This window comes from Pseudophryne corroboree, chromosome 6, assembly GCF_028390025.1.
Source record: "Pseudophryne corroboree isolate aPseCor3 chromosome 6, aPseCor3.hap2, whole genome shotgun sequence".
Taxonomy (NCBI): Eukaryota; Metazoa; Chordata; class Amphibia; order Anura; family Myobatrachidae; genus Pseudophryne; species Pseudophryne corroboree.
The window spans coordinates 835,003,151-835,017,239 of record NC_086449.1 but is presented as its reverse complement, the minus strand read 5'-3'; the positions used below and the strand labels follow the sequence as shown (position 1 = coordinate 835,017,239).

At 53.5% G+C, this 14,089-nt stretch overlaps 1 protein-coding gene across 1 annotated transcript in view; it reads left to right on the top strand.

Annotated features, from left to right (window-relative positions):
* LOC134934719 (ATP-binding cassette sub-family C member 9-like) overlaps positions 1-11,433 on the top strand; it is a 67,375-nt gene extending 55,942 nt beyond the window's left edge. The window contains exons 23-25 of the mRNA XM_063930087.1: positions 9,904-10,037; positions 10,572-10,634; positions 11,247-11,433. Coding sequence (XP_063786157.1) covers positions 9,904-10,037; positions 10,572-10,634; positions 11,247-11,384 — 335 coding nt within the window. The 3' untranslated portion in view covers positions 11,385-11,433. The remainder of the gene's footprint in view (positions 1-9,903; positions 10,038-10,571; positions 10,635-11,246) is intronic.
* Positions 11,434-14,089: the final 2,656 nt, after the last annotated feature.

The window sequence follows — 14,089 nt, the reverse complement described above, 5'->3', positions numbered from 1 at the left end:
GGGAGGAGGGGGTGGGGATCAGTATGTGTCAGGGAGGAGGGGTCGGGGGGCTCAGTATGTGTCAGGGAGGAGGGGATGGGGCTCAGTATGTGTCAGGGAGGAGGGGGTGGGGATCAGTATGTGTCAGGGAGGAGGGGTGGGGATCAGTATGTGTCAGGGAGGAGGGGTCGGGGGGCTCAGTATGTGTCAGGGAGGAGGGGTCGGGGGGCTCAGTATGTGTCAGGGAGGAGGGGGTGGGGCTCAGTATGTGTCAGGGAGGAGGGGGTGGGGCTCAGTATGTGTCAGGGAGGAGGTGGTGGGGATCAGTATGTGTCAGGGAGGAGGGGTCGGGGGGCTCAGTATGTGTCAGGGAGGAGGGGGTGGGGATCAGTATGTGTCAGGGAGGAGGGGGCGGGGATCAGTATGTGTCAGGGAGGAGGGGGTGGGGCTCAGTATGTGTCAGGGAGGAGCGGTCCGGGGGCTTAGTATGTGTCAGGGAGGAGGGGGTGGGGCTCAGTATGTGTCAGGGAGGAGGGGGTGGGGATCAGTATGTGTCAGGGAGGAGGGGTCGGGGAGCTCAGTATGTGTCAGGGAGGAGGGGTCGGGGCGCTCATTATGTGTCAGGGAGGAGGGGGTGGGGCTCAGTATGTGTCAGGGAGGAGGGGGTGGAGATCAGTATGTGCCAGGGAGGAGAGGGTGGGGCTCAGTATGTGTCAGGGAGGAGGGGGTGGGGCTCAGTATGTGTCAGGGAGGAGGGGGTGGGGGGCTCAGTATGTGTCAGGGAGGAGGGGGTGGGGCTCAGTATGTGTCAGGGAGGAGGGGGTGGGGATCAGTATGTGTCAGGGAGGAGGGGGTGGGGCTCAGTATGTGTCAGGGAGGAGGGGGTGGGGATCAGTATGTGTCAGGGAGGAGGGGTCGGGGGGCTCATTATGTGTCAGGGAGGAGGGGGTGGGGCTCAGTATGTGTCAGGGAGGAGGGGTGGAGATCAGTATGTGCCAGGGAGGAGAGGGTGGGGCTCAGTATGTGTCAGGGAGGAGGGGATGGGGCTCAGTATGTGTCAGGGAGGAGGGGGTGGGGGGCTCAGTATGTGTCAGGGAGGAGGGGGTGGGGGGCTCAGTATGTGTCAGGGAGGAGGGGGTGGGGCTCAGTATGTGTCAGGGAGGAGGGGTGGGGGTCTCAGTATGTGTCAGGGAGGAGGGGGTGGGGATCAGTATGTGTCAGGGAGGAGGGGGTGGGGCTCAGTATGTGTCAGGGAGGAGGGGGCTTGGGCTCAGTATGTGTCAGGGAGGAGGGGGTGGGGATCAGTATGTGTCAGGGAGGAGGGGTCGGGGGGCTCAGTATGTGTCAGGGAGGAGGGGGTGGGGCTCAGTATGTGTCAGGGAGGAGGGGGTGGGGCTCAGTATGTGTCAGGGAGGAGGTGGTGGGGATCAGTATGTGTCAGGGAGGAGGGGTCGGGGGGCTCAGTATGTGTCAGGGAGGAGGGGTCGGGGGGCTCAGTATGTGTCAGGGAGGAGGGGGTGGGGCTCAGTATGTGTCAGGGAGGAGGGGGTGGGGCTCAGTATGTGTCAGGGAGGAGGGGGTGGGGCTCAGTATGTGTCAGGGAGGAGGTGGTGGGGATCAGTATGTGTCAGGGAGGAGGGGTCGGGGGGCTCAGTATGTGTCAGGGAGGAGGGGGTGGGGATCAGTATGTGTCAGGGAGGAGGGGGCGGGGATCAGTATGTGTCAGGGAGGAGGGGGTGGGGCTCAGTATGTGTCAGGGAGGAGCGGTCCGGGGGCTTAGTATGTGTCAGGGAGGAGGGGGTGGGGCTCAGTATGTGTCAGGGAGGAGGGGGTGGGGATCAGTATGTGTCAGGGAGGAGGGGTCGGGGAGCTCAGTATGTGTCAGGGAGGAGGGGTCGGGGCGCTCATTATGTGTCAGGGAGGAGGGGGTGGGGCTCAGTATGTGTCAGGGAGGAGGGGGTGGAGATCAGTATGTGCCAGGGAGGAGAGGGTGGGGCTCAGTATGTGTCAGGGAGGAGGGGGTGGGGCTCAGTATGTGTCAGGGAGGAGGGGGTGGGGATCAGTATGTGTCAGGGAGGAGGGGGTGGGGGGCTCAGTATGTGTCAGGGAGGAGGGGGTGGGGCTCAGTATGTGTCAGGGAGGAGGGGGTGGGGATCAGTATGTGTCAGGGAGGAGGGGGTGGGGCTCAGTATGTGTCAGGGAGGAGGGGGTGGGGATCAGTATGTGTCAGGGAGGAGGGGTCGGGGGGCTCATTATGTGTCAGGGAGGAGGGGGTGGGGCTCAGTATGTGTCAGGGAGGAGGGGTGGAGATCAGTATGTGCCAGGGAGGAGAGGGTGGGGCTCAGTATGTGTCAGGGAGGAGGGGATGGGGCTCAGTATGTGTCAGGGAGGAGGGGGTGGGGGGCTCAGTATGTGTCAGGGAGGAGGGGGTGGGGCTCAGTATGTGTCAGGGAGGAGGGGTGGGGGTCTCAGTATGTGTCAGGGAGGAGGGGGTGGGGATCAGTATGTGTCAGGGAGGAGGGGGTGGGGCTCAGTATGTGTCAGGGAGGAGGGGGCTGGGGCTCAGTATGTGTCAGGGAGGAGGGGGTGGGGATCAGTATGTGTCAGGGAGGAGGGGTCGGGGGGCTCAGTATGTGTCAGGGAGGAGGGGTCGGGGGGCTCAATATGTGTCAGGGAGGAGGGGGTGGGGCTCAGTATGTGTCAGGGAGGAGGGGGTGGGGCTCAGTATGTGTCAGGGAGGAGGGGTGGGGATCAGTATGTGTCAGGGAGGAGGGGTCGGGGGGCTCAGTATGTGTCAGGGAGGAGGGGGTGGGGATCAGTATGTGTCAGGGAGGAGGGGGTGGGGATCAGTATGTGTCAGGGAGGAGGGGGTGGGGATCAGTATGTGTCAGGGAGGAGGGGTCGGGGGGCTCAGTATGTGTCAGGGAGGAGGGGGTGGGGATCAGTATGTGTCAGGAAGGAGGGGGTGGGGATCAGTATGTGTCAGGGAGGAGGGGGTGGGGATCAGTATGTGTCAGGGAGGAGGAGGTGGGGATCAGTATGTGTCAGGGAGGAGGGGGTGGGGATCAGTATGTGTCAGGGAGGAGGAGGTGGGGATCAGTATGTGTCAGGGAGGAGGGGTCGGGGGGCTCAGTATGTGTCAGGGAGGAGGGGGTGGGGATCAGTATGTGTCAGGGAGGAGGGGTCGGGGGGCTCAGTATGTGTCAGGGAGGAGGGGTCGGGGGGCTCACTATGTGTCAGGGAGGAGGGGGTGGGGATCAGTATGTGTCAGGGAGGAGGGGGTGGGGATCAGTATGTGTCAGGGAGGAGGTGGTGGGGATCAGTATGTGTCAGGGAGGAGTTGGTGGGGGGCTCAGTATGTGTCAGGGAGGAGGGGGTGGGGATCAGTATGTGTCAGGGAGGAGGGGTCGGGGGGCTCAGTATGTGTCAGGGAGGAGGGGTCGGGGGGCTCAGTATGTGTCAGGGAGGAGGGGGTGGGGCTCAGTATGTGTCAGGGAGGAGGGGTCGGGGGGCTCAGTATGTGTCAGGGAGGAGGGGGTGGGGCTCAGTATGTGTCAGGGAGGAGGGGTCGGGGGGCTCAGTATGTGTCAGGGAGGAGGGGGTGGGGCTCAGTATGTGTCAGGGAGGAGGGGTCGGGGGGCTCAGTATGTGTCAGGGAGGAGGGGGTGGGGGGCAGCTCCACTGACTTTTCCATTTAAGAAATGTAGCTGCAGATAGAAGGTCTTATGTGAGGAACATCAGACAAAGGGGGTCATTCCGAGTTGTTCGCTCGCTAGCTGCTTTTAGCAGCTTTGCACACTCTAAGCCGCCGCCTACTGGGAGTGAATCTTAGCTTATCAAAATTGCGAACGAAAGATTAGCAGAATTGCGAATAGACACTTCTTAGCAGTTTCTGAGTAGCTTCAGACTTACTCTGCCACTGCGATCAGTTCAGTGCTTGTCGTTCCTGGTTTGACGTCACAAACACACCCAGCGTTCGCCCAGACACTCCTCCGTTTCTCCAGCCACTCCCGCGTTTTTCCCAGAAACGGCAGCGTTTTTTCACACACACCCATAAAACGGCCAGTTTCCGCCCAGAAACACCCACTTCCTGTCAATCACACTCCGATCACCAGAACGAAGAAAAAACCTCGTAATGCCGTGAGTAAAATTCCTAACTGCATAGCAAATTTACTTGGCGCAGTCGCACTGCGGACATTGCGCATGCGCATTAGCGACTAATCGCTCCGTTGCGAGAAAAAAATAACGAGCGAACAACTCGGAATGACCCCCAAAGTCTCTGCTGAGCGTTTAATGACTTGTCTGTGACACCTGGATTAGAGTGTTTTATAGTACATTGTCTGGGTCTCAGTCTGCCTGTAACATAGCGTCTGTCTGTCTGTACCATAGTGTGTATCAGTTTCTCTGCAGTATAGCGTCTCTCTGCACCATAGTGTCTGTCTGTCTCTCTGCACCATAGCGTCTGTCTGTCTCTCTGCACCATAGCGTCTGTCTGTCTCTCTGCAGCATAGCATCTGTCTGTCTCTCTGCACCATAGCATCTGTCTGTCTCTCTGCACCATAGCATCTGTCTGTCCCCTCCCCCCCCCCTTTATTCATAAAACCAGCACCAGGCAGGGGGGGGGGGGGGTAATGCCATAGCAGGGGAGACACTCGGTATGGGGTCCCCCTGCCATAGCATTAATCTACCCCCCCAAGCTAGTGAGCCCAGGGCTGGAATTCCTCGGAAGTGGGGACCCCCCCAAAAAAAAACATGGGGTCCCCCTCCCGAGCAATAACCAGCACTGGGCTGATAGCCCAGTGCTATGCCCCCCACCCCTGGTGGCGGTGGGTGCGGGGTTCATTGTTAAAAATTGTTCTTTACAGGTGGCCTACAGATCCCAGCAAGCCTGCCCCAGCATGCTGGCACTTGGAGAACCACAAGTGCCAGCATGCCTGGACATAATGGGCCCGCTGGCACCTGTAGTCCGCCTGTAAAGAATAGTAATATTGTTCTTTACAGGTGGCCTACAGGTCCCAGCAAGCCTGCCCCAGCATGCTGGCACTTGGAGAACCACAAGTGCCAGCATGCCCGGACATAAATGGCCTGCTGGCACCTGTAAAGAAAATATTAAAATAAAAACACCACACAGTCTTAAAAAATAAGTTTTATTGCACAGGGTCTTCACCTGGGGGGGCGCCACCTCCCCATGGCTTCCAGCGTCTTTCTCTGAAGTCTTCACCTGGGAGGCAGGGGGCCTTAAAGCTCTTTTGCATGGCCGCCGCCTTCCCCAGGGCTTCCAGCGTCTTCACCTGGTGGGCGGCGGCTGCTAAGCTCTTTTGCATAGCCGCCGCCCATACAGGACTTCCGGCGTCTTCAACCTTCAGGAGCTCTTCTCCGCTCCTCCTCCGCCGTCGGACTGACAGCCGCTCCCTCGCACTGACTTATATAAGTCAGCCAGAGGGGGCGGAGCGATGACGCGGCGAGCCGTGATTGGCTCGCGGCGGCCATCTTTAATTTAAAAAATTACGCTGAGGCGCCATTTTTGAAATGGGTTACCGCTCCGCTGCTCAAACTCTGCACTGCCGCCCGCACCGCCGCCGCCCGCGCCGACGCCCGCACCTCCGCCGCACCCACAACAGTGATTGACAGCGGATCCAGTGACGGATCCGCTGGCCAATCACTGTGGCCTGACTGACAGGGGACGTGCTTTCATAGGTTGAAAGCACATCCCTGTGTGAAAGCGGCACCACTAATGGTGCCGCTTTCCCATGTATTTTCAATGGGCTTTTAATGCCCATTGCTAAGCCCCGCCCGCACCCGCCCCCCGCTCCCATATCTTTCCCTATCTGACAGGGAGGCACCATGATCGGTGCCTCCCAAACACTTTACAATGGACTGGGACGATTAGGATAATATAAAGCAAATACTTATGACACAGAATATGTGTCATAAGTATCTTCTTTATATTATTTTAATCAGTAATGACAGGGGAGGCACTGCCTCCCCTGCCTTCCCTGACTGCACGTCCCTGGTCTGTCTCTCTTCACCAAAGCGTCTGTCTGCCTCTCTGCACCATAGCTTCTGTCTGTCTCTCTTCACCATAGCTTCTGTCTGTCTCTCTGCACCATAGCTTCTGTCTCTCTGCACCATAGTTTCTGTCTGTCTCTCTGTACCATATCTTCTGTCTGTCTGTCTGCCTGAAGCATAGCGTTTATCTGTCTGCCTGTAACATAGCGCCTGTCTGTCTGCCTGTAACATAGCATCTGTCTGTCTGCCTGTAACATAGCATCTGTCTGTCTGCCTGTAACATAGCGCCTGTCTGTCTGCCTGTAACATAGCATCTGTCTGTCTGCCTGTAACGTAGCGCGTGTCTGTCTGCCTGTAACGTAGCGCCTGTCAGCCTGCTTGTAACATAACGCCTGTCAGCCTGCTTGTAACATAGCGCCTGTCTGTCTGCCTGTAACATAGCGCCTGTCTGTCTGCCTGTAACATAGCGCCTGTCTGTCTGCCTGTAACATAGCATCTGTCTGTCTGCCTGTAACATAGCGCCTGTCTGTCTGCCTGTAACATAGCGCCTGTCTGTCTGCCTGTAACATAGCGCCTGTCTGTCTGCCTGTAACGTAGCGCCTGTCTGTCTGCCTGTAACGTAGCGCCTGTCTGTCTACCTGTAACATAGCATCTGTCTGTCTGCCTGTAACATAGCGCCTGTCTGTCTGCCTGTAACATAGCGCCCTTCTGTCTGCCTGTAACGTAGCGCCTGTCTCTCTGCCTGTAACGTAGCGCCTGTCTGTCTACCTTTAACGTAGCGGCTGTCTATCTGCCTGTAACATAGCATCTGTCTGTCTGTAACATAGCGCCTGTCTGTCTGCCTGTAACATAGCATCTGTCTGTCTGCCTGTAACATAGTGTCTGTCTGTCTGTCTGCCTATAACATAGCGCCTGTCTGCCTGAAGCATAGCGTTTATCTGTCTGCCTGTAACATAGCGCCTGTCTGTCTGCCTGTAACATAGCATCTGTCTGTCTGCCTGTAACATAGCATCTGTCTGACTGCCTGTAACATAGCGCCTGTCTGTCTGCCTGTAACATAGCATCTGTCTGTCTGCCTGTAACGTAGCGCCTGTCTGTCTGCCTGTAACGTAGCGCCTGTCTCTCTGCTTGTAACATAACGCCTGTCAGCCTGCTTGTAACATAGCGCCTGTCTGTCTGCCTGTAACATAGCGCCTGTCTGTCTGCCTGTAACATAGCATCTGTCTGTCTGCCTGTAACATAGCGCCTGTCTGTCTGCCTGTAACATAGCGCCTGTCTGTCTACCTGTAACATAGCGCCTGTCTGTCTGCCTGTAACATAGTGCCTGTCTGTCTGCCTGTAACATAGCGCCTGTCTGTCTGCCTGTAACGTAGCGCCTGTCTGTCTGCCTGTAACGTAGCGCCTGTCTGTCTGCCTGTAACATAGCATCTGTCTGTCTGCCTGTAACATAGTGTCTGTCTGCCTGTAACATAGCATCTGTCTGTCTGCCTGTAACATAGCATCTGTCTGACTGCCTGTAACATAGCGCCTGTCTGTCTGCCTGTAACATAGCATCTGTCTGTCTGCCTGTAACGTAGCGCCTGTCTGTCTGCCTGTAACGTAGCGCCTGTCTCTCTGCTTGTAACATAACGCCTGTCAGCCTGCTTGTAACATAGCGCCTGTCTGTCTGCCTGTAACATAGCGCCTGTCTGTCTGCCTGTAACATAGCATCTGTCTGTCTGCCTGTAACATAGCGCCTGTCTGTCTGCCTGTAACATAGCGCCTGTCTGTCTACCTGTAACATAGCGCCTGTCTGTCTGCCTGTAACATAGTGCCTGTCTGTCTGCCTGTAACATAGCGCCTGTCTGTCTGCCTGTAACGTAGCGCCTGTCTGTCTGCCTGTAACGTAGCGCCTGTCTGTCTGCCTGTAACATAGCATCTGTCTGTCTGCCTGTAACATAGTGTCTGTCTGCCTGTAACATAGCATCTGTCTGTCTGTAACATAGCGCCTGTCTGTCTGCCTGTAACATAGCGCCCTTCTGTCTGCCTGTAACGTAGCGCCTGTCTCTCTGCCTGTAACGTAGCGCCTGTCTGTCTACCTTTAACGTAGCGGCTGTCTATCTGCCTGTAACATAGCATCTGTCTGTCTGTAACATAGCGCCTGTCTGTCTGCCTGTAACATAGCATCTGTCTGTCTGCCTGTAACATAGTGTCTGTCTGTCTGTCTATAACATAGCGCCTGTCTGCCTGTAACATAGCGCCTGTCTGACTGCCTGTAACATAGCGCCTGCCTGTCTGCCTGTAACATAGCATCTGTCTGTCTGCCTGTAACATAGCATCTGTCTGTCTGCCTGTAACATAGCGCCTGTCTGTCTGCCTGTAACATAGCGCCTGTCTGTCTGCCTGTAACGTAGCGCCTGTCTGTCTGCCTGTAACATAGCGCCTGTCTGTCTACCTGTAACATAGCATCTGTCTGTCTGCCTGTAACATAGTGTCTGTCTGTCTGCCTGTAACATAGCGCCTGTCTGTCTGCCTGTAACATAGCATCTGTCTGTCTGCCTGTAACATAGCATCTGTCTGTCTGCCTGTAACATAGCGCCTGTCTGTCTGCCTGTAACATAGCGCCTGTCTGTCTGCCTGTAACATAGCGCCTGTCTGTCTGCCTGTAACGTAGCGCCTGTCTGTCTGCCTGTAACATAGCGCCTGTCTGTCTACCTGTAACATAGCATCTGTCTGTCTGCCTGTAACATAGTGTCTGTCTGTCTGCCTGTAACATAGCGCCTGTCTGTCTGCCTGTAACATAGCGCCTGTCTGTCTGCCTGTAACGTAGCGCCTGTCTGTCTGCCTATAACGTAGCGCCTGTCTGTCTACCTTTAACGTAGCGGCTGTCTATCTGCCTGTAACATAGCATCTGTCTGTCTGCCTGTAACATAGCGCCTGTCTGTCTGCCTGTAACATAGCGCCTGTCTGTCTGTCTGTAACATAGCGCCTGTCTGTCTGCCTGTAACATAGCATCTGTCTGTCTGCCTGTAACATAGCGCCTGTCTGTCTGCCTGTAACATAGCGCCTGTCTGTCTGTAACATAGCGCCTGTATGTCTGCCTGTAACATAGGGTCTGTCAGTCTGCCTGTAACACAGCGCCTGTCTCTCTGCCTGTAACACAGCGCTTGTCTGTCTGCCTGTAACATAGCGCCTGTCAGTCCGCTTGTATCATAGCATCTGTCTGTCTGCCTGTATCATAGCATCTGTCTGTCTGCCTGTAACACAGCGTCTTCTGTCTGTAACATAGCATCTCTCTGCCTGTAACACAGCGCCTGTCTCTCTGCCTGTAACACAGCGCTTGTCTGTCTCCCTGTAACATAGCGCCTGTCAGTCCGCCTGTATCATAGCATCTGTCTGTCTGCCTGTAACACAGCGCCTGTCTCTCTGCCTGTAACACAGCGCCTGTCTCTCTGCCTGTAACACAGCGCCTGTCTGTCTGCCTGTAACATAACGCCTGTCAGCCTGCCTGTAACATAGCGCCTGTCAGCCTGCCTGGAACATAGCATCTGTCTGTCTGCCTGTAACATAGTGCCTGTCAGTCTGCCTGTAACATAGCACCATCATTACACAGATACATCCACATTGTGTCATTACACACATACATCCACATTGTGTCATTACACACATACATCCACATTGGGTCATTACACAGACACACCCACATTGTGTCATTACACACATACACCCACATTGCGTCATTACACACATACACCCACATTGCGTCATTACACACATACACCCACATTGTGTCATTACACAAATACACCCACATTGCGTCATTACACACATACACCCACATTGTGTGCTGATATTATGTCATCTAGTAATACTCTTATCTCCTTGATAAATGTGACATTTTATAACGCAACTTTATCCAATCCCCTCATTGCGCAGACGCCATGGTGACGGAGGGCGGTGAGAACTTCAGCGTAGGTCAGAGGCAGCTCTTCTGCTTAGCCCGAGCGTTTGTCCGCAAGAGCAGTATCCTGATAATGGACGAAGCCACGGCTTCCATCGATATGGCCACGGTAAGCTCCCTCTCCATGCGGCTGTTCTGTTCTTCCCGGTAATTGGGGATATTTTAGATCAAATATAGAAACAGTCACCAAAGATGTAATATTGTAAATTGTTCAAATAATAATGATACAATAATACGCATTAATCCAATAATATGCATTGATACAATAATACTCATTAATCCAATAATATGCATTGATACAATAATACTCATTAATCCAATAATACGCTTTGATACAACAATACTCAGTAATCCAATAATATGCATTGATACAATAATACTCATTAATCCAATAATACTCATTGATACAATAATACGCATTGATGCATTAATACTCATTAATACAGTAATACTCATTAATACAGTAATACTCATTGATACAATAATACTCATTAATCCAATAATACTCATTGATACAATAATACGCATTAATCCAATAATATGCATTGATACATTAATACTCATTAATACAATAATACTCATTGATCCAATAATACTCATTGATACAGTAATACTTATTGATATTAACTTCTCTTCTGTGCAGGAAAATATTTTGCAGAAGGTGGTAATGACGGCGTTTGCAGATCGCACCGTTGTAACGATTGCAGTAAGTATGGGGCGTGGGCGCTGATAGGGGGCGTGAGGAGTATTGCATTCTACGCGGAGATTAATCGGGGAGTCTCCGCACAGGCGCGGCCCCATTAGAGCTGGACGCTGTCCTTATGTATGAGATTGTATTTGCTGATTTCTGCTTTGCAGATGGGAAACTACTGTGACCTCTGCGCTAGACGGGCAGTAAGCGCCAAATAAAGTGTACCCCTTGTACAACAGGGGTGATGTACCGAAGATCTACACTGTGTAGATAGACAGTCATTAGGGTGACCCCATATGGGCAACATGCACTAGGTCACCGGGATCAAAAGGTTGACACGTGTTTTTTTAAGTTATTTGTTGGATGTATGACTGTATGTAAGCACTGTTAGTGGAAACGTGTACCCTCCCGGGCTCACCGGAGCTGATTGGTTGGTACTGTATCTCTCTCCAAGCTTTGATAAGTCTCCCCCATTGCCTGTATACCTGTGGATATATATAACTTGTCACACTGTAACATAGGCTGTTCTTTCTCTCTTTCATACCTGCAGTCTCTCTCGCTGTATCCTTATCTCCCGTCTGACCTTCCTTCTCTCCGTCTCTTGTGTCTCTCTTCTCTGCACTCTAGCACCGAGTGTCCTCCATCTTGGACGCAGGCCTGGTGTTAGTCTTATCCGAGGGTATATTGATAGAGAGTGATTCCGCCACAAATCTCCTCACCAACCCGGACGGTCTCTTTACCTATCTGGTCAAGAGTCACAAGTAGATTGTGTCAGACGCTGCTCCCTGCTCTCTGGTTGGTACAATGATCTCCCGGCTCTTCCTGCCATTACCCGCACTGCCGCAGATCCATCACACACATTCTCCGGGCATACACGCTGTGACCTATCACCATCTTACTGTGTGCAGCCTATGTACTAAAGAGAGTATCACTCCTCTGATAGCATATGGTCCCATACAATGATTAGGTCTCTGCTCCTCATTACTGGTGTATTACAGGGAGGAATCCTCATGGGTGACAGATTCTCTCACCTGCAGCCATGAATCCTGGGCACCTCTGAGCTAGCTGCCCATATATGTGCGTCTGTATACTGAGTGCTACCTACCACTGTGCACACTGCTGCCCCCTCATACAGTAACTGCTCCTGTGACAGATCCTCAGAAACTGCTGATTCTCACCTACAGATATGCAGCCGGGTTTCCCAACCAGTGTAGGCAGATCGGGGTCAGGTATCCACCCACAGAATAGGTACAAAGCTGGGGGTGTCGTCACAGTAACTCTCCTCCCCACAGTACTACTCTCCTGACACTAACTCTCCTCCCCACAGTACTACTCTCCTGACACTGTAACTCTCCTCCCCACAGTACTACTCTCCTGACACTGTAACTCTCCTCCCCACAGTACTACTCTCCTGACACTGTAACTCTCCTCCCCCACAGTACTACTCTCCTGACACTAACTCTCCTCCCCACAGTACTACTCTCCTGACACTAACTCTCCTCCCCACAGTACTACTCTCCTGACACTAACTCTCCTCCCCACAGTACTACTCTCCTGACACTAACTCTCCTCCCCACAGTACTACTCTCCTGACACTGTAACTCTCCTCCCCACAGTACTACTCTCCTGACACTGTAACTCTCCTCCCCCACAGTACTACTCTCCTGACACTAACTCTCCTCCCCACAGTACTACTCTCCTGACACTAACTCTCCTCCCCACAGTACTACTCTCCTGACACTAACTCTCCTCCCCACAGTACTACTCTCCTGACACTAACTCTCCTCCCCACAGTACTACTCTCCTGACACTGTAACTCTCCTCCCCACAGTACTACTCTCCTGACACTAACTCTCCTCCCCACAGTACTACTCTCCTGACACTAACTCTCCTCCCCACAGTACTACTCTCCTGACACTAACTCTCCTCCCCACAGTACTACTCTCCTGACACTAACTCTCCTCCCCACAGTACTACTCTCGTGACACTGTAACTCTCCTCCCCACAGTACTACTCTCCTGACACTAACTCTCCTCCCCACAGTACTACTCTCCTGACACTAACTCTCCTCCCCACAGTACTACTCTCCTGACACTGTAACTCTCCTCCCCACAGTACTACTCTCCTGACACTGTAACTCTCCTCCCCACAGTACTACTCTCCTGACACTAACTCTCCTCCCCACAGTACTGCTCTCCTGACACTAACTCTCCTCCCCACAGTACTACTCTCCTGACACTGTAACTCTCCTCCCCACAGTACTACTCTCCTGACACTGTAACTCTCCTCCCCACAGTACTACTCTCCTGACACTAACTCTCCTCCCCACAGTACTACTCTCCTGACACTGTAACTCTCCTCCCCACAGTACTACTCTCCTGACACTAACTCTCCTCCCCACAGTACTACTCTCCTGACACTAACTCTCCTCCCCACAGTACTACTCTCCTGACACTGTAACTCTCCTCCCCACAGTACTACTCTCCTGACACTAACTCTCCTCCCCACAGTACTACTCTCCTGACACTGTAACTCTCCCCCCCACAGTACTACTCTCCTGACACTGTAACTCTCCTCCCCACAGTACTACTCTCCTGACACTAACTCTCCTCCCCACAGTACTACTCTCCTGACACTGTAACTCTCCTCCCCACAGTACTACTCTCCTGACACTAACTCTCCTCCCCACAGTACTACTCTCCTGACACTAACTCTCCTCCCCACAGTACTGCTCTCCTGACACTGTGACTCTCCTCCCCACAGTACTACTCTCCTGACACTAACTCTCCTCCCCACAGTACTGCTCTCCTGACACTGTGACTCTCCTCCCCACAGTACTACTCTCCTGACACTAACTCTCCTCCCACAGTACTGCTCTCCTGACACTGTGACTCTCCTCCCAACAGTACTACTCTCCTGACACTAACTCTCCTCCCCACAGTACTACTCTCCTGACACTAACTCTCCTCCCCACAGTACTACTCTCCTGACACTAACTCTCCTCCCCACAGTACTACTCTCCTGACACTAACTCTCCTCCCCACAGTACTGCTCTCCTGACACTGTGACTCTCCTCCCCACAGTACTACTCTCCTGACACTAACTCTCCTCCCCACAGTACTACTCTCCTGACACTGTAACTCTCCTCCCCACAGTACTACTCTCCTGACACTAACTCTCCTCCCCACAGTACTACTCTCCTGACACTAACTCTCCTCCCCACAGTACTGCTCTCCTGACACTGTGACTCTCCTCCCCACAGTACTACTCTCCTGACACTAACTCTCCTCCCCACAGTACTGCTCTCCTGACACTGTGACTCTCCTCCCCACAGTACTACTCTCCTGACACTAACTCTCCTCCCCACAGTACTGCTCTCCTGACACTGTGACTCTCCTCCCAACAGTACTACTCTCCTGACACTAACTCTCCTCCCCACAGTACTACTCTCCTGACACTAACTCTCCTCC